General features: G+C 41.9%; 2 protein-coding genes across 3 annotated transcripts in view; both read left to right on the top strand.

Moving 5' to 3' along the window:
• Window positions 1-20,390, top strand: part of IFT43 (intraflagellar transport 43) — a 100,574-nt gene that overhangs the window by 5,107 nt on the left and 75,077 nt on the right. The window lies entirely within an intron of this gene.
• The window catches only part of LOC111554781 (ubiquitin-conjugating enzyme E2 L3-like), a 22,841-nt gene continuing 3,130 nt past the window's right edge, over window positions 680-20,390 (top strand). The window contains exons 1-3 of the mRNA XM_023230452.2: window positions 680-760; window positions 3,450-3,486; window positions 4,401-4,518. Coding sequence (XP_023086220.2) covers window positions 680-760; window positions 3,450-3,486; window positions 4,401-4,518 — 236 coding nt within the window. The remainder of the gene's footprint in view (window positions 761-3,449; window positions 3,487-4,400; window positions 4,519-20,390) is intronic.

Raw genomic sequence — 20,390 nt, 5'->3', positions numbered from 1 at the left:
CCACATGGGTCCAGGAGGATTCATTCCAACACCAGATCATTCATTCATTTACTCAACAACTATTTATTGAAGCACACAGTAAGTGCCAGGCACCATTTTGCAGGGTTGGCATATTTCAGTGAACAAAAGAGACAGGATCTCTTGCCATAATGGAATTTACATTCCCGTGATCACTGGCAACCAGGAAGACTAATTAAAAGTCTACTTAAGGCCAGGCACAGTGGCTGATGCTTGTAACCCCAGCACTTTAGGAAGCCAAGGCAGGAGGATTGTTTGAACCTAGGAGCTCAAGACCAGCCTGGGCAACATAGTGAGACCTTGTCTTTGCAAAAAATTTAAAAATTAGCTGGGTATGGGTGGCATGTGCCTGTAGCCCCAGCTACATGGGGCGCTGAGGCAGGAAAATTGCTTGAACCTGGGAGGCGGAGGTTGCAGTGAGTTGATGTCTTGCCATTGCACTCCAGCCTGGGCAACAATAGTGATGTATATATAAATATACAATTAACAACAAGAGTATATATTATATATATATAAATATTAAGAGTGTGTGTGTATGTGTATGTGTATATATATACACACATATCTTTTAAAGTCTACTTAATTGTGAAGGAGGTTATAGCCACCTATGGTAGTTAGGTGAATGAGCCTGTGATGACCTGATTAGGCCTTGAAGCCTTATATGACCCCCATACCAAATCAGCTCCTGGACTGGGGTCAGTGGACCCTGCTTGCCTACCATCCACTTCCCCTTGGCTCCCAGGTAAGAATCACTGGTGTGAGAATATAACTCTGTAGTCACAGAGTGTGATGAACCCTTTCAGGGTTTCAGCCATTCAGTAATACCTACTTATTTTGAGGTTTACCTTTTTTTTTTAAACTCTGTGCATTAGCATTTTTCTGGGAGAACATGATGAAAAGTCATTCTGCTCTTCACCCAACTGTTGCCTCTGAAAGCAAGATGCCAGTTAGGATTCCAGGATCTCTTTCTCCTTGGGCTAATTGAGGTTTAAACAGTGTGGGCAGCCTCCCACGGGGCCAGATGCTCACTGTGCTGTGTGGGACTTTTTGGCTGTTTCTTTCTAAAGTTAGATCCCAAGACTTGTGTGTATGCCCATTTACATTCCAATTCTATTACTTGATATATTTATTTTTGTCCTCTTGCTGACTATATTCTAGGATGAAGATATCCATGCAAACGTAAATATGGTACCTGGGAGCTGTCAGACATGCTGGAGTTACTTTAGACTTAAGTGGAAATTAGTTCAAACACATGGTTATTTTAAAGTGAGGTAGTGGAGTTGGGAGCTCTGGTGAAGGAAGCAGAAAGAGCACAGGGCTTCGCACCAGAGGACTGGGTGCTAATTGCCTGGATTGTGAGTAAGTCCTCTAATCTCTCTAATTCTCCATTTCATTATCTGTCAGATAGTGATAGTAATACCACCAGGTTGATATGGGGGCAAGTGAGATACACATTGAGAAACTTTTTAATAAACTGAAAAGCACTGTGCAAGCATTCATTCAATAAATTAGTGAATAAAAGTATATTGGGACAGCGCTTTGCTGCTTTTATTAAAGGGTAGCGAAGAAAGAGCATGTCAGCCAGAGTCTCTTAGAACTGATTGGAAGTCTGTTCACAGGCTACTATTCAATTATCCATAGTTTGGCTAGTAGTTATCCAGAGCAGAGAGTTTTTTTGTTGTTGTTTGTTTGTTTGTTTGTTTGTTTGTTTTTTTGAGGCAGGGTCTTGCTCTGTCTCCCAGGCTGGAATGCAGTGGCATGATCATGGCTCACTGCACCCTGGAACTCCCGGGCTCAAGCGATCCTCCAGTCACAGTCTCCTAAGTAGCTGGGACCACAGGCATGCACCACCATGCCTGGCTGATTTTTTTTGTAGAGACAAAGTCTTGTTATGTTGCCCAGGCTGGTCTCAAACTCCTGGCCTCAATTGATCCTCCCGCCTTGGCCTCCCAACGTGCTGGGATTACAGGTGTGAGCCACCACACCGAGCCTGGAGAAAAGTTTTTTTGCTTTCTAGTTGCAGAAGGCATTTCTTACGTAAAAGCACAGGCCTAGGAGTCATACCAGCCTGGGCCGAAATCCTGCCCTGTTATACATTAGCTTCTGTGATACTGAGTTAATCTTGGTAAGCCTCATTTTCCTGTTGGTGAAACAGGGATAATAATATTCCATACTTCATAGGATGGCTGGAAAGAAAAAGTGATAAAACCCTTAACTCAGTCTGACACACAAATGCTTAGTATGTTGCCAGCCTTTATTATTTCTCTAGAACTTGGGCATTCTTTTTATTCCACCTTAACCTTCTCTACTGAGGTTGAAAGCTGGTGGCCTTCAGGCTGAATTTGGTCCGTAGTCATGTTTTATTTGATCCATACAGGGTTAAGAATTTTAAAATTTGGTTCGCATTTATCAATTAGGAAACGTAATATGGAAATTCAGATTTGGGGCTTCTCTTTAAAATCAGAAGCCTTGGCACAGTGAGAGTGCCGGGTTGACATTCCCACATGGTGGCAATTGGCTGGAGCTACAGCTGCTGATAGCTGACATGCATCCATCCCTCTCCAGTTCACTGCTTAGTACGTTGATACATCTAGTCAGATTTACTCACATTAGATCTACCTGGCTCCCATTTCCATTTGAAGTTAAAACTCCTGTCTTTTAGGATGGATTGATTTTTCAAGTGGCCTCCTCTATCAATCAGTATTGAGTTTGGCTGCCTACAACAGAAACAACTCCAGTACTTGAATCAAACAGGAGCAATTTTTCTTTCCCGTAGCAAAGAGTCCAGTGGAGGGCAGAGCAGAGTGGGTGCAGTCACTGGAGCATGTCCTGCATTACTCTAGCTCCTTCCAGCTTCCTGCTGTGCTATCTGGAGCTTGTGACTTTTGTTCTCATGGTTGCAAGATGGCTGGTCATTCTCCTGGAATCAGATATGCATTCTAGGTGGGAAGAGAGGGAATCATTGAAGAGTTCAAGGTGCATGCCAGTAAGAAGGGTGTACCCCTTCTTATCAGGAAAACAGTAGCCAGAAACCTCACTAAGGAGACCTCTAGTTGCATTTCATTGGTCAGAACTGGATCTTACAGCCACACTGTCAGTTTCAGAGGAGTTTTTCATGGGCACATTACCATACATAGCATCGGGGTTTCTTGGTGAGGGAGGTGAGGAGAATGGCTCTTGAGTAGGCAGTTCAGAAATGACATGTCAATTTAAAACAAATAGAAATTATAGAAAGGTCTCTTTTTTTGTAGCCCTGGGTATGAAAAGAAGGAATTATTTTAGCTTAAAAAAATCTACATTCTTCTCCAGTTTTTAATTTGGAGTTGAGTGAAAAAAAATTGTATGCCCTAAGTTCCAGGATACCTGATTGAGCGGCCTGTGTGAACTCTCTTCTTGATCTTTTCCTTCTGGTTGTCTCCATAACCACTTAGGACTCGGTGCCAGTAGGATGCCTGTGGTTCAGTCCAGGTAATTCAACTCTTCTTCCTGCTCTGAGAGAAGAGGAAAAGTCTTTTTATTTGCTTGGTCATTTGATACGTTTCAAATCACTTAACTGTCTAATTTTAAAATTTACCAGAAAGATGAACTCTTTGTGTAATTTTACTAGTTTGGAGTAGATTGGAGTTGTGTCTACTTTTTTAGGGTTGTTGTGAAGATCAAATTAGGTAATACATGTAAAGTACTTAGCACAGTATCTGGCACAGAGAAACCCAAGAAGAAATGGTAAGTACTAAGAAAGCTTATGACTGTACATTTTTTGGGCGGAGGTGGGGTGCACCTGTTGCAAATCAGGCTTGGATCACTAGAAGCATGGTTCAGCTAGCAGCTCCAGTTGGAATTGTAGGTATTGAGGATTTTGCTGGAAGATAGTTCTATGATGAGTGTCTACGTGTCTGTGATGTATAACTTTCTCTGGGGAGGACAGGTCTGAGAGTTAAACCAGATTTCTCTGCCTGAGCCTTGACCTTCTATTGATTCAAACGATTGTGCCCTCACAGAACTCTTTCAAGGACAGACCCAGATGCTTTCTGCCAAAAAGTTACATTCTACCGAGTTTGGGCAAAAGTGATCTTTGGCAAAACCTCTCCAGGGCTAGCTCATCTTTTGGATGAGCATTTCTTGCTGGGATCTAGATCTCTTTTTGGCTTAGCTTTTATTTTGCAGATTGTCCTTTTAATAATCATCGTCATAGCTTACACTGAAACAGTTGCTAGCTATCTGTTCATTACATGCAGTGTCCTAGTTGAGCCTTATGGTAGCTCTTGAAGTAGGTACTCTTATCATCATATTGTGCATGTGAGGACATGGAGACTTTGAGAGTCAGAGTAACTTGTCAGAAGCATTCAGCTGATCTGACTCTAGTTGAGTCTTTCTGACTCAAGTGCCTAACCTCTCCTACCTGCTAGATGGGAAGAAGAAAGACCTCCAAGTACAGAAGAGGGTTTTGGAGAGGGCGGAGAGACTCAGGGTCATTCCCTTGGGGTCTCTTTTGGAATGGGAGTAAGTTCTCACTTGATCACCCTTATTCGTTCAGTGGTCTAGAGAAGTGTTGGAATCACAGCTGTTCCCTTTCTCTCCCCCCATCCCCTTGGTGTTCCTCCGAGGACGCAGAACTGAAAGTTAGCCAGATTCCCTCTTAGGAATCTGAGAAATGCTGCTGGGCTCATGTTCCCAAATTAGGCCAATTTCCTCATCCCCCAGCAGCCTCCCTCGGCTGGAGCTCCCTTGGCACTTTGCATTACGTCTCTCGCCCTCCGCCTGTCCCCTTACTGGTCTGCCAGCCAGGCAGTTATTTTCAGCCCAATAGGGTTATCTGCTGACCCTTTTTGGTGACATTTTTCTTCTTTCTCACAAAAATAACTCTCCTGATTGGTCACATTTTCCAGCATTTTTCGTAGCCACTCTCCAATCAGCTGGACTGAATGATGCTTCTGATAACGTTGCCGAAGAGGGATGCAGGGAATTTGATATGGAGTTGTTCATAAGGAATGTGTTTTCCACACTTCATATTTATGTCATGCTTGGCATGCTTTGGTTTTGAACTCTCCCTTGGGGTGTGCAGATGTGCATCGCTGGCCCATCCCTGGGGCCAGCCGCTGTGTGGGAGGGAATGTCATCTCAGGGTAGAGCCTGCAACTGGAAATCAGCATCTTGAGGTTCTCCGCCAGCACTGCTCTGGCTTTGTCAAAGGCTCTTCAAGTGCCCCAGGAAAACATGCCTTCTTGCTGGCTTCTGTGAGACCCAGAGTGCAAGTTGGTGGTCAAAGAGCACTTTAAGATTTTCCTCCTCACCTATGGGGAGGGTTAGGTGAGAAATATGTGTCAAGAGCTTAGCCCAGTGCACCGTAAGTCTTCTCTTGTTGTCATTTTCTATGTAATCTGAGAAGTAGAAAGGATGATCGTTTTGTCTTTAATCCCAGCTCTGCCAATTACTAGGTGTATATCCCAGGTGTGTTACTTAACCACTCTAAACCAATTTCCTCATCTGTTGAATGGAGATGATAGTAGTATCTATCTCATTGGGTTGCTGGAGGGTTAAATATAATATATAAAGCTCTTAGAGCAGTGCCCAACACCTGCTAACCTTTATTGTCCTTATCTGTATCACACGAGAATTAGAATGTATTATCAATTTATCCTAAATATCAGTTCTGTCCAAGATACAGAGATATTCATATTTCATAGACTAACAACTGGCCCTTACGGCAAAGAAACATTTGGCTGAGGAATCCTTTTGGTAAGAATTCTTTGTGCCACTTGAGACCCATTTTATTTGTCCCTCGTAGTAGCATTTCTGCTTGTGCTGTTGGCCAGTTGTTTGCTAACACCTTTCCATCAACAAAATGCAACTCTCTGTCTGGAAGTTGACAGTCTTTTCAAAGAATGATCCTTAATTGCCGACTTGTATCATTTTGTTGTTCTGGGGGCAGATGAGTAGAAAATGAAGAGGGCAGGAGTGACCTTGGTGACCTCAGTTACCTTGGAAAAAAGGAAATATTCATTCATTTATGTAACTTGATTGGGAGCTTTCTGTGTGCCAGGTATTGTGCTTTGAACTTGGAATACAATGATTAGCCAGACATGCTCCGTGTCTTCTAGAACTTTGACCTAGGGGCTTACAGAGAAGTGTCAGGTGGAGATGATTACAGAAGATATGAGAGTACATACGTTGAGCCCATTTTATTCTCAGGGATATCCAAAAAGGTGATCCAGGAAGAAATCATGTTTGAGCTGAGACTTGAAGGATGAGTAGAAATTAGCCAAGAGAAGTGGGGGAAGAATATTCCAGGTAGAGGGAAGAGCATGAGCCGAGTTCTGGAGACAAGAGAGAGAGCATGGCGTGGTGGATTTGTTGGTGGAGCAGTTGACCATACAGGTGATAGAGGGGTGATCATAAGTGACTTTGTATTTGAAACCAGCCCCTCTTGCCTTCCTTGATAAATGGACCAAGTGTTTGAAAACCAGCCCCTTTGCCTTTTCACAAATGACCCATATGAGGTCAACATTTCTAGTATGACACTGAAATAACTGGTAATGTTATGAGAGCTAAACAGTGAGCTTTCAGTATTTTTAGCCTTGTCTTTTATTGCTGCATCTTCAGCGCAGCCACCATACCTTTCTCTATGTTTTTGTGTTTGCTGGTCAAGAAAAATCTCCAAGGTATGCCCGAGGATTTCAGATTCTATTGTAACGTTGGAATTTGGTTCGACTCCTTTTTGGAGTAAATAGACCACTAGCTGTGTTCAGAAATCTTTTCTTGGTATGTGAAACTTTTCATGGGAATGATACCTTTGTTGTAATGAGAACTGACTTCTATTTAGGCAAAGTGCCCAGAGCAGAGTCTTGTCAGGATCTATGGCTGTGAACAGAATTCTGTTAGAAAATAAAAGTGTTTGTTTGGGGACGGGGGTTAGGGGGGAATTAGATAAATGATTTGAGCCACTATCATCCCACCTGGGCTTCAATAGTTGCCTCATGACTAGTACCTCCTCTTATATTCCCACTGTCCTGCAATTTAGCTAGAGTGGTCTTGTAAAAATGTGTATCAGTCATTTCACAGTCAAACCCTTTAATGGATACTCATTGCACTTAAGATAAAAAACAAACAAACCCAAATTCTTAACTTAGCCCTGTGTTCTCTGCGTGGCCAGCCTCATTTCACACCTGTCAGCTGTTGTAGTTGTGCTGGGCTCCTTACCATGCCTCTTTAGTTCCTTACTTCTTATGATGTCTAGTTCCCTAGAATACTTCCCTGAGATAGTGGAGTTTCATAGACTAGAATAGAAAGAATCATTCCCTAGAATATCTACCACTAGTGTTTGTTGGGCTGACTGCTCTCCTTATACTTTGACTTGTGTATCACTCCTTCAAAAAATATTACTCTTTAAGTGAAGTGCCTTTATTATATGCTCTTGTTTTTTTTTTTCTTCACATTTTACTTATCACTTCAGTCACAGTTTGTAATCATATGTTTGTGTCCTTATTTAGTTTCATCTCCCTGACTAATTGCAAGCTGCAGAAGTGGCTGTTCTCCTCCCTGGAGACTGACATTGTGTAGGTCCTTAGTAAGTGCTGGTTAAATGAATCCTCGGGTGTGAGGAGTGGGGGATGATGTATTCAACCTGCAGGAAATGCCCGAGAGGCTTTAATGTGTGGGACTTGTGTATACTAGGCTGTGGGCTGGAGTTGGAGATTTGGAAGTCCTTAGCATTGAGGTGGTAAATGGAAGCCCAAAACTCTAAGAGAGGGTTTTACAGTAAGAGGAGAGGGCTTCTGATGGAAGTGGAGGAACAGACAGAAGCTGACAACCACTCATGTTTAGGAAACACACAGCCAAAAAATAGCTTACCAAAAGAAATTGAGGGGCTGGGCGTGGTAGCTCATGCCTGTAATCCCAGCACTTTGGGATTACAGGCTGAGAGGGGTGGATCACGAGGTCAGGAGATTAAGACCATCCTGGTAAACATGGTGAAACCCCATCTCTACTAAAAATACAAAAAATTAGCTGGGCGTGGTGGCGGGCACCTGTAGTCCCAGCTACTCGGGAGGCTGAGGCAGGAGAATGGAATGAACCCAGGAGGCAGAGCTTGCAGTGAGCCGAGATTGCGCCACTGCACTCCAGCCTGGGCGAAGAGCAAAACTCCATCTCACAAAAAAAAAAAAAAAAAAAAAAATCGAGGAGTGGTGACCAGAGAGGAGAGGAGAAACCAAGCACCTGTAGTGTCCAGAAGCCAAGGTAAGTGAGAGTGTCATGAAGGACTGAGGGGTCAGCAGTGTTTGATGCTGCTGAGAGGGTCCAGGAAGGGAAGGCCTGAGCAGGTTCTATTGGGTTTAGCAATAGGGATCCCTGCAATTTCAGGGAGCAGAGAGAGGGCCACATGTGCCTGGCACAATACACACTGAGTGGCGTCTCAGTAAATCCTTGTTGAAAGAATTCAGTGAATAGGCTATGACATATACTCTGGGGCTCAAGCAATCCTCCCCTTCAGCCTGCTGAGTAGCTGGAACTATAGGCATGAACCACCACACCAAGCTAATTTATTTTTATTTTTTGTAGAGACAAGGTCATGCTGTGTTGTTCAGGATGACCTTGAACTCCTGGCTTCAAGCAGTCCTCCCACCTTGGCCTCCCAAAGCTCTGGGATTATAGGTGTGAGCCACCATGCCTGGTTCTGACATCTCTCTTTATTTTTTTCCTCTCTTTTATTGAGCTTCCTCTGTTTTTTCTCCACTGTTTCTCTTTTTCCTGCATCTCTTTTTGTTTGTCCTCTTAACCAGTGGTAACGAAGAACTCCGACCCCCACACTCCATTTTGCTTTGCCCATTCATTTATATATATATGTATATATATTAAATTTTTTGTAGAGACACGATCTCACTGTGTTGCCCAGGCTGGTCTCAAACTCCTGGTCTTAAGTGATCCTCCTACCTCGGGCTCCCAAAGTGTTGCGATTACAGGCATGAGCCATCGCACCTGGCACATTTATATATATTTTTATTTACATATTTATAAGTAGAATTTTATTCATTCACTTATTTATCCTACATTTAATATACACTTTCCAATACAAAAATATTTTAACAAGAAAACTTCGTATTCTAGTTGGGGAACCACATACCTGACCAAAAATTATAATTCTGAGGTAGTATCTGAGATCAGGAACCCAGAAGGAGCACCTCACCCTGCCTGGAAGTTAGGGAAGGCTTTCTAAAAGAGGCAGCTCTTGAAGTGGGTTGACATGAACGAGTAGGAATTTGCTAATGAGCAAGGAGGGCAAAAAGCCATTTCTGGCGGCCTGCAAAGCCTGTTCTAAGGCGTGCCATTGCACAGGGGCCGGGGGCTTTTAGGGCACGGTAAAGCCATTTAATGTATTGGGAACATAGGCTTGGCATTCCAAGTGGAGAAATAAGAGTTCGTTTTCTATGTTGTAGGGAGCCCACAAAGATTTTAAAGCAAAGAATGACGTGACTGACTTTGTTTTCTAGGAAGATGAATCTGGCAGCTACACTGGAGGATAGAGTGGGAGAGCTTGTTGGCAGGGAGAACGCTGGGAGGCGGTTGGAGCAGTCCTTCTGAGAGATGATGAAGGCATCAACCAAGGCAGCATTCCCAAACTTCTGGCATTTCCCCATCATTTTAACCGTTTTACATTTTTACAGTTACAATACATACCACTCACATTATTAACTTTTCTCTTTAAATCAACTTTCCTTTTATACTTAAATGCATTTATTTTTTTAAAAGTTTTCAATGAAATGATCATTTGTGGTATTTTTATTTTTTCTTAGTGTACATAACGTACATAACTGGCTATTTTTAAAAAGGTTCATCCATTTACCTTTTCCAGCCATCTCACCAGTGGCATATGTGCCTTACTTTGGGAAACAATAACAAAAACCTGGTGGAGAGGTCTAAAGAGGAGAGGTCAGTGACAAGAGACCTGTTTGAGGGTGGGCAGATAGGACGTGGTAACAGATTGGCTGTTGGAAGTGGGAGAGAAGGAGAGTCTGGAGTTGAGCCCACATGTAGCTGAAAAGACTGAATGGATAATGACATTTTTGAGACTGAGAATTTAAGAGTGTTAGCAGTTGGTGAACAAGAAAGGATAATTACTTCAATTTGGGACATGCTGAATTTGAGTTGCCTTCAGGATTTTCAAAGAGGTCTGCCAAGTTGAAAATTTGGTATAGAGCTTAAGAGAGAAAGTTGGAAACTAATGATAACAGATATGGGGGCCATCAGCATATATTCTGGGGTCTCTATGAAGAACCTATAGCATGAACTCCTGATTCCTTTTTTGACACACAGACCCTTCATGATCTCCAAGTACAAACACATTTTCAGTGGAGAAGCAGTATGATTGGATTTGCATTTTAGAAAGAACACTTTGGCAACAATTGGACGGGAATGGATCCAGGTTTTGTGAGTCCTGAAGCTTATGCAATTTGGAGGCCTTCTTTAAGACAAACAATTCAAAATGATAGATTCAAAATCAGGTATAAAAGCAAATACTTATAATTGGAACAGAAATCATAGCTGAGTTACTTGAGTCTTCAATATTCAGATGGCCTTTCTTCAAAGACCTTGTTAGGCAATTTACCAGAAATACTTACATAGAAATGCCTCCTGATTGGAACCTAGCTTCCCCTCACTATCTAGAACTCTTTGTAACTCCCAGGGGCCCCTGCGGGCATGCAATACAGATTTGAGGTAGGTGAGGCTGGAAGCAGGGAGACCAGGTAGGATCCTGCTGAGGAAAGGCAGAGCATGAATTTGTTTAGCCTTAATTCACATGGTTGTGCAAGTTTCTCCAACACCCCTGAGCAGGCTGGATCTTGACACAGTGGAAGCAGGTAGTTGGCTTGATGCAGGCTTTAGAGGATGTCATATTCTGTTTTATGTTGCTCTAACAGAATGCCACTGAGTGGGTAATTTATGAACAACAGACATTTATTTTCCCACACTTCTGAAAGCCAGGAAGTCCCAGATCAGTGTGCTGGCATCTGGTGAGGGCCTTTTTGCTGAGTAATCCCATGGCAGAAGGTGGAATGGCAAGAGGGCATATGAGAGGGTAAGGCAAAAGGGGACTGAACTTGTCCTTCTATAAGGGACCCACTCTAGTGATAATGGCATTAATCCATTCATGAGGGCGGAAGCTCTCATGGCTTAACTGCCTCTTAAAAATCCCACATCTTGGCTGGACATGGTGGCTCACGCCTTTTATCCCAGCACTTTGGGAGGCTGAGGCAGGTGGATCACCTGAGGTCAGGAGTTTGAGACCAGCCTGACCAACATGGTGAAACCCCATCTCTACTAAAAATACAAAATTAGCCGGGCGTGGTGGTGCAGGCCCATAATCCCAGTTACTCAGGAGGCTGAGACAGGATAATCACTTGAACCCGGGAGGTGGAGGTTGCAGTGAGCCAAGATCGCACACTTTGGCAACAAGGGCGAAACTCTGTCTCAAAAAAAAAAAAAAAAAAAAAAATCCCACATCTTAATACTGTTACAATGGCAATTAAATTTCAACCCAAGTTTTGGAGGGGACATTCCAGCCATAGCAAGGGGAAGTGCGGTAAAAAGATAAGGGGGGTGGCATGATGTCATAGACCTTGGGAATGAACTCGGTTGATAGGGAAAGAAATGACACCAAGAAGGAAGTTGTTAGATAAGGAGGGAAGGAGGGGACTGGATAGTTCAGAGATGGAGCAGTTCCAGTTATGACTGGAGTTTCAAGAAGTAGCAAGGCCATTGGCATTTAAAGGGTCTGGGAACCACAAGGCTAAACATTAGAACTGTTCATGTGAACACTGACTTTGCTTCGAATAATGAGAATAGTTGTGGAGAGGGAGCCAAATGCCCAAATTTTTGGTCAGTGTGTGCTCAGGGCATTGTTAGTGACAGGAATGAAGAAGAGAGAGGTGGTATAGCTGAATGGTATGAGTTTTGAAAGAAGTGTTTCATAATAATTTGGAAGAGTAATGGTCTAGAGGAACTTTGGGGAGTGAAACAAGAGTACTGTCTTGGGACTTGGGTTTGTGGGGTTTTAAAGAATGAGCAGACTCTACTTGAAAGAGCCGCAAGAGCAATGAAGTCCATGGGGGAAGCTAGGATTTAGGAGAGGCAAGGAGATAGAGAGAGTGTGCTGTGAATATAGAATATGTAATCTGCTTAGAAACCGTGAGGTTGTTATCAGAAAGCTTCACTGAAATCATTAGCTAGGCTAGATTTCTTCTTCTTATGTGACACGTCAATAATTACTAAGAAGGAGCAGAATGATAGTAAAATATTCTTTTAAATAATGATACTTTACAGGAAAAGGGTACTGACTAATGTTAAATGTCATTAGTGATAGGCTGAAACATTTCTGGTCACATGCCTTTACCCAGTATAATGGAGAGTTATGTCACTGTGTTTAGCCCATTGCTTTTATGTTCCATTTTAATTCCTCCATTGGCTTTTAGGTATAGTTTTTTATACTATTTTTTTTTAAGTGGTTGCTCTAGGATTTAAAATATGCATCCTTATCACTGGTTACATAGAGTTAGTATTATACCACAGTGGGGTGTGGGGGCTCACTCCTGTAATCTCAGCACTTTGGGAGGCCAAGGCAGGAGGATCATGAGGTCAGGAGTTCAGTACCAGCCTGGCCAACATAGTGAAACTCCATCTCTATTAAAAATACAAAAATTAGCTGGACATGGTGAGACGTGCCTGTAATCCCAGCTACACGGGAGGCTGAGGCAGGAGAATTGCTTGAACTGGGACCCAGGAGGCAGAGGTTGCAATGAGCCAAGATCGTGCCACTGCACTCCAGCCTGGGCTATAGAGTGAGACTCCGTTTCAAAAAAAAAAAAAAAAAAATTATACCACTTCATATAAAATGTGAGACCCTTGCAGCCATGGAAGTCCACTTGTCCCCCCAGTGCTTTGTGGTATTAATACCATATATTTTTAAACTATTTATATTAAGAACTCTGCAATACAGTTTGTCAGGTTTTTGTTTTATTTTGTTTTGTTTTTGAGACAGAGTCTCACTCTGTTGCCCAGGCTGGAGTGCTGTGGTGTGATCTTGGCTCACTGCAACCTCTGCCTCCCAGTTCAAGCAATTCTCCTGCCTCAGCCTCCCAAGTAGCAGGAATTAGAGGTTCCCGCCACCACACCTGGCTAATTTTTGCATTTTTAGTAGAGACAGGGTTTCACCATGTTGGCCAGGCTGGTCTCAAACTCCTGACCTCAAGTGATCCACCTACCTCAGCCTCCCAAAATGCTGGGATTACAGGTGTGAGCCACCACGCCAAGCCCAGCTTGTCATTTTACTTTAAACAGTTGTCTGAGAGAAATTCTGCCTTTTTTGTTGTTCTTCATTTCTTCCAATAGATCCAAGTTTCCATCTGGGGGTGTCATTTCTCTTTAGCCTGAAGAACTTCCTTTAGCATTTCTGGTAGTACAGATTCACCAAGAACAACTTCTCTATCTAGTTTATCTGAAATCTGAAAATGTTTTCATTTCATCCTCATTTTGAAGGATATTTTATATTGATATAGAATTCCAGATTGAGAGTTTTTTTTTTTTTTTCTTTTAGCACTTTAAAAATTGCCATAACTTTGTCCTCTGGCCATTTTTCCCCCCGCGTGTTCCGTATGTAAGTCTTTTCTCCTCCCTCTGCCTGCTTTAAAGATTTTGTCTTTATCTTTGCTTTTTAGCACTTTGACTATGATGTGACTGTGTGTCATTTTCTTTGATTTTTTCTGTTTAGGATTTGCTAAGGTTTGCAGATCTCACAGTTGATATTTGTCACTCCAAATTTGGAAAGTCTTAGGCGATTACTTCTTCAAATATCTGTTCTGCCCTTTTTTCTCTTTCTTTGTGCCTGGGACTCTAGTTGCATAAATGTTAGACTGTTTGATATTGTTCCATAAGTTTGTTCTATGTTTTTTGTTCCTAAAGCCTTATTAATTTTTTTCCCATCTTTTGTCCTTTGTTCGTCAGACTGGGTATTTTCTATTGGTCTGTCTTTAAGTTCACTGATGATTTTTACTGTTTTATTCAAACGGCTGTTAAGCCCAACTGATTTTTTTCATTTTAGATATTTTACTTTTAAATTAGAAATTTCCATTTAGTTTTCTTCGTCTGTTTTTTTCCTATATAGCTTCTGTTTCTCTCCTAGATTTCCCATCTGTTCATTCATTATGGCCATCTTTTCCCATAAGTCCTTGAACATATATCTGCTTTTAAGCTCCTTATATAGTTCTTATCTGTTAATTCTAATATCTGGGGTCAGTTTTTATTGTCTACTTTTTCTTCTGAGTATGGGTCACATTTTCCTGCTTCTTCATATGTCTAGTAATTTTTGTTTGTACATAAGACATTGTAGATGAAAAATTACAGTAACTCTGGAATTACCTTCCTCCGAAAAATGTTTATTTTTGTTTTAGTAGGCAGTTAAACTATTTGTGGATCACCTTAAACTTGTGGGAACTTGGTTTTGGACTGTGTTAGGTTGGGTCTATTTTGGTTTTGCCTTTGTCCTTGAACAAATCCCATAGTCCTGGGGCATGGTCTTTACTCCTAAGATGGCCCTTCTGGGATTTCAGTGAAAGACTCAATGTTTGTACCAAGCACGTCTAACTTTGTGGAACTCAGACTCCAAACTCTGCCTGCCTTGCAATGAAATTTCATCTCTACTCAGCTTTTTATTATCCTTTCAGCAGTTAATTTTCACTGGGTTTCTTGGAGTCTCCTTCATGCATGTACACTTCAGGTATTGACTAAGAATTTTAGAGAAATTTGTGTACATATTTGGGGGCTCCCTCCTTCTCTGGATTTTCCCCTATTTCTAGCCATTCTAGCAGCCCCGAGTTTTGTTCTTAAAGCCAATAAAATTGCAGCTTTCTGCTGGAGTTCCAGCTACCCAGTTGTTGTACAACTGAGTGCACTCACACTCAGAGAATCTATTTGAGCATGGATTTTTACCAGTCCAGTTCTTTTCTTTCAAGGATAAAATCTCCAGTCTCTGCCTGCTTTTGTTTCCTCTCCAGTATCTTCTAATAGTGGTTTTATATGTTTTGTCCAAAGTTACAATTATTATCTGTGTGAAGATTAGTTGAATACATACTACTTTCCCATTATGTGCTAATTGCTTTTGGACTGTTTCAGCATACACTGTTTCTTTCTTTTATTCAGATGATATTATTGGTGAGAAAAGAATGAGAGGGGTTGTTGCAGAGACAGATTGTCCATTTTCCCTTGGTACTAATGACAGGGACGTTCTGATATATTAGCTATCGAGACAGACAGTGTTCTGGCATTAGAGGTGTGACTTGGAAGTAATGACCAGAAACATGGGTATGAGGGAGGCCCAGAGACCAGAGATAAGTCACCAGAATACAAGTGTTCGTCCATGCAGTTGCTGTGCTGAGCACTAGGAAAGGTTAATCTAAAAAGGCCTCTAGAGTTAGAGAGGTTGGCAGCGTGCTATTTCAAGGGCAGGAGTGGGGAGGGTCTTTCTGTGCAGCCTGAAGCTGAGTAGCAAAATTTATGGGTTAAGTGACTGTTCCTAGCTCCGGCCTTTCCTGTTAGGCCATTTTCAGCTGGGGTGGTAGAGGAGCTGGCCTTCAGCCTTGCTCATTTGGGAAAGGGTGGGAAAAGAACCTGAGAAATTAACCTGGGGCTTGGACTGATAAGCTGAAAAAGAGACTGTAGCATGTTTTAACACTGGTGTATGCATAAGGAAGTTTTTACTGATAGGAGAAATCCAAGAACAATGTAGTAAGTTTTTCATAAACTAAATTTATTCCATCTAAAGGACCATTTCTTATCCTGGTTTGTGTCCTTTCTAATTTGGGGAGATAGAAAGGTCCATTCTGTAATGAAATGATGGAGAGAAGAAATGGTTAAAAAAAATTCTTAACAAAATAAAAAGCTGTTAAGCTGTACTGCCAATCCACACAAACAGAAATTTGCTTTTTGAAATATTGATAGTTTATGAAATCCAGAAGTTTGGGAAACAGTTCTAGAAATTTAAAAAATATTTTTAAGGATTACTGGTGACACTTTTTTTTTTTTTTTGAGACAGAGTCTCGCTCTGTTGCCTAGGCTGGAGTGCAGTGGTGGGATCACGGCTCACTGCAGCCTCTATCTCCTAAGCTCAAGCAATCCTCCTAGATCAGTGTCCTGAGTAGCTGGGGCTAAAGACGTGCGCTAGCATGCCAGGCTAATTTTTTCTACTTTTTGTAGAGCTCAGGTCTCACTTTGTTGCCCAGGCTGGTCTTGAACTCCTGAGCTCAAGCAATTCTCCTGCTTTGACCTTCCAAAATTTGGGGATTACAGGTGTGAGCCATTGCGCCTGTCCTGGGACTACTTTTCAGATGGTATATAGTAGGTATAGTGAAATGTATACTAATTTGCTAGCCATGACCTTGCTCTGTGTTTATAGTGTCTTCTCCTTGGGCTCCTACAACTAAAGCAAAATTAAAAACTGCAGTGTGAAACCTGCAGTGTCCCTGGTCTCACCACTGTGTGACACAGAGCGGGGAATGAAGCCGGGCATTTCTCTCTAGGTCTCACATGATGTGGGCCGCCAGCCCATGGGTTAATGCTTCTCTCAAGCTGCCCTCACTTCTTTTCCATCATCACCCGTGAGGAGCCTTGTGAGAGATCAGGTTTCCTAAAGCATCAAGGTTACAGCATGCTTCTACTGCTCTCAACTTGCTCCAAGTCATTCCATCCTGGATTTGGTTGAGGTAGCAAGTCAGACTGTGCTTATACAAAGTCACTAAGTCATGTGCCAGGAGGGGTTGCTTCTTAGAGTGTTGGGAATTTACACCTTCAATATTGTGCACATTTCTGGCTACACACATGCTGGGTTGATTTTAATAAACGGAAAGGAGTTAAGAGAATGACAGAAATGTATAGGTTTTGATTTCTGATGAATGTTGAAAAGAATGTTTATGTTGGCTGAATGGCAAAAAGTATGGGGAAATGGGGCATGTCTTTATAAGTGTCTGAAAGGTATATAGACCCAAGAAGAGGAAGGAGGGAGAGCTGATTTAGGATGACCCAAAAGGATGTATTTGAGATTAAGAAGATGCCATCCAGGGTGGGAAAGTCCAGGGTGAATTTGAAGAATGACTTTCAGGGCTGAAATCTGTTCTCTTTGGATCAGCCTCTTCAACAAACTACTGGCAGCCCTATCCCACGAGTCACTTAAATTGGGCAGTTTGATGACTCTGTATTGAGCTGTAGGATATGGCTCTTTTTCTTACAGGTTATGTGTGAATATTTGGGAAGTGCGACACCAGTAGAGCATTTGCCAACACTGTGGCTATCCTGAACATCACATTTACGTCTCAGTGAGCTACAGAACTGTGGTTTCCTCTTCTTGATTCGGGCAGCTTTAACGGATATCTCTCTCTTCAGGGAAGCTCGAATAGATAATTGGATCCCTAGAATGAAATATGTGCAAGGCCTCCCCCAAGTAAAAGGCTCTATAACATCTGGCCACCAAAAACTCCCGTTGTCTCAACCCTAAGCATTAAGGATTTCTCTTCTGAAGTCTGCGTTTTATTACTATTATTATTATTTCTGAAAATAATATAACAGCCTCTATTATCGCTATTTATTAGGAGTCTACTCTATGCCAGGGATTTTCTCCAGTGTCTACAGTAGACCTGCAAGGGACTCATGATCATTCTCATTTTACACGTGAGGAAACGGAGGCTCAGTGGAGATATGATGGGCCCAAGGCTGCCCAGCCGGAAAGAGACATTTCTAGAATTCGAACCTAGGACTGTCCCTCCTTCCTGCTCCCTCTTTCTTTCCTCCCCTGCCTCCCTCTCCCCACCTTTAAATAGTTTTTCCCCTTTGCTTCCTTGTGGCAAAATCACATGTCCTTGATTCAGGCCCTCCTTCTTCAAAGCTACTCCACTGTTGGTATGAGGAAAATATCTTGTAGCATGCAGTAAAGACACAGCTGTCTTCCAAGTGCGAAGATTTATACTGAATGCAGCCTAACACAGCTTGGCCCACTGTTAAAGCTGTTATTAATATGATTTTGGCATCACTTTCTAATTCTGACTTTGCCCTTAACGCTTCCCTCAATCTAATCCTCGACTTGCCTCATTAAAGGGGTAAGGATTAGACCATGCTATTTTCTGGACCTCCTATCTTATTGAACATATTTGTATCATTGACAGGTACATCTTACCTTGAGCCCAGGAAATAAATGAAAGAAATGTGGTCCTTTCAGTTTGGTCTTGCCAGGTCTTATATTTGTATTATCAGTCTGGATGGCATGGATCTAGTCTCTCTTGTTGTTGGGTACTTTGTTTCAGCCCAGATTGGTTGTTTTCTATGGCGGTTCTGTCCTCTCAAGCCCGTTCTAGGTGGCATGCAACTAGCCACTAGGCAATCGTGTATCATCTGCTTCATTGCAAAGCTCAGGTATCAGACACACCTGTGTTTGAATCCTCGCCCTGTTATTTACAAATAGTATGATTTTTAGCTGAGTTAATCTCTAAGCCTCAGTTTCCTCATCAGTACACTTAGTATGTAGTAGTACCTACTTCATCATATCATAAGATTCAGCAAATAATCCTCCTAAAGCTTTCATGTATGGTAAACCCTCAATAGACATTGGATATTATTATTTTATCATTAGCTTTGAATTCGTTAATATATTATTTCTCATTACCTAGCTTGGCTTATTCACCATCAGTCAAGTCCTTATGCTGACACATTCTCATTTCTCTCTGTAGCCTGTGTTCTCTCTGTTTTTGTCTGTGTCCCCTTCATATCAGCTTAAATGGATAAGTGTTTGGTGTTGCCATTTACATCTGTTTTGCTTAGGCACCTTCCTCCTAGGTACCTTCTTCCTAGGTACCTGAATTCAGTTTGCCACAATTCATACATCCATAGAATGACAGAATTTTGGAAGTGGGAGGAATCATTCTACCATGAAGAAAAACCCAGGATTGTGGACCTAGTCTGTGGGAGAGCAAGGACTAGAAGCTGGAAGCCAGATTACTTGGTGTCTCATCTATTGTTTTTTTGTTTTTGTTTTTGTTTTTTTGAGACAGAGTCTTGCTGTGTCACCCAGGCTAGAGTGCAGTGGTGCAGTCTTAGCTCACTGCAACTTCCACCTCCCGGGTTCCAGCGATTCTCATGCCTCCACCTCCAGAGTAGCTGGGACTACAGGTGCACGCCACCATGCCTGGCCAATTTTTGTAATTTTAGTAGAGACAGGGTTTTACCATGTTGGCCAGGCTGGTCTTGAACTCCTGACCTCAGCCTCCCAAAGTGCTGGGATTGCAGGCATGAGCCACCCTGCCCAGCCTCTAGTGTTCTTCTACCACATTGTTTTCTTCTCTGATTTCAGGTATACACAATTAAAATATATCCCACAGGAGGCTGGGGTGGGCAGGGAGGCACTTTTATCTAAAAGCACCTTCCTCCATCACCTGTAGTCATGGCAGGGATCTTGAGACCCTGTGTTTTGGGTGTAGAGTAGTTTTCTGGTCCCCAGCATGTTAGGAATTACCAACCATTAGGTGGAGAATGTCCCATTGTTTTTCACTGAGCACATGCATTGAGGAACAACCTCGGTGCTGGTACCCTCCTCCATACCAACCCTGCCTTTTTTCTCTTTTGTTAAACTTCAACTTTATGCGTCTAGTTTCTTTATTGTTTTAACTTTTCATTAAAATTAGAAACACCCAGAAAAGTAGAAAAGATTAGTATAATGAACAACATATATCCATCAACTAGATTCAACTGTTACTACCATTTTGCCGTATTTACTTAAATTATAATTTATAAAATATTTAAAAATATAATGTATGTTTTATACATAATTTTTTGCTGAATTATTTCAAAGCAAATTATAGGCATCATAGCATGTTACTTAGACACTTCAGCATGTATCTAAAAAAAAGATATTTTCCTAGAAAGCCACAAGTCTACACCTAACAGTATGAATAATTTCCTAACACCATCTATTACTCACTCCAAATTTATTTCCCACTGTTGTCTTCAAAGTATTTTTATAGCTCTTTTGTTCACACCAGAATCCAATCAAGAATCACACAATTAGTTTATTTAAGTCTCTTTTAATTTAGAATAGTCCCCTAACTCCCTCACTTCTACTTTTTTTTTTTTTTTTAAATGTTGCCCAGGCTGGAGTGCAGTGGTGTGATCATAGCTCAATGTAGCCTCAACCTCTTGGGCTCAAGCGATCTTCTCACCTTAGCCTCCTGAGTAGCTGGTATTACAGCTGCACACCATCACACCCAGCTAATTATTATTAGTAGTAGTAGCGGTAGTAGTAGTAGTAGTAGTAGTAGTAGTAGTAGTAGTAGCAGTAGTAGTAGTAG

Source organism: Piliocolobus tephrosceles, chromosome 6 (genome assembly GCF_002776525.5).
Source record: "Piliocolobus tephrosceles isolate RC106 chromosome 6, ASM277652v3, whole genome shotgun sequence".
Lineage (NCBI taxonomy): Eukaryota > Metazoa > Chordata > Mammalia > Primates > Cercopithecidae > Piliocolobus > Piliocolobus tephrosceles.
The sequence above is the reverse complement of the archived record's forward strand: the minus strand, read 5'-3'. Positions and strand labels throughout refer to the sequence as shown.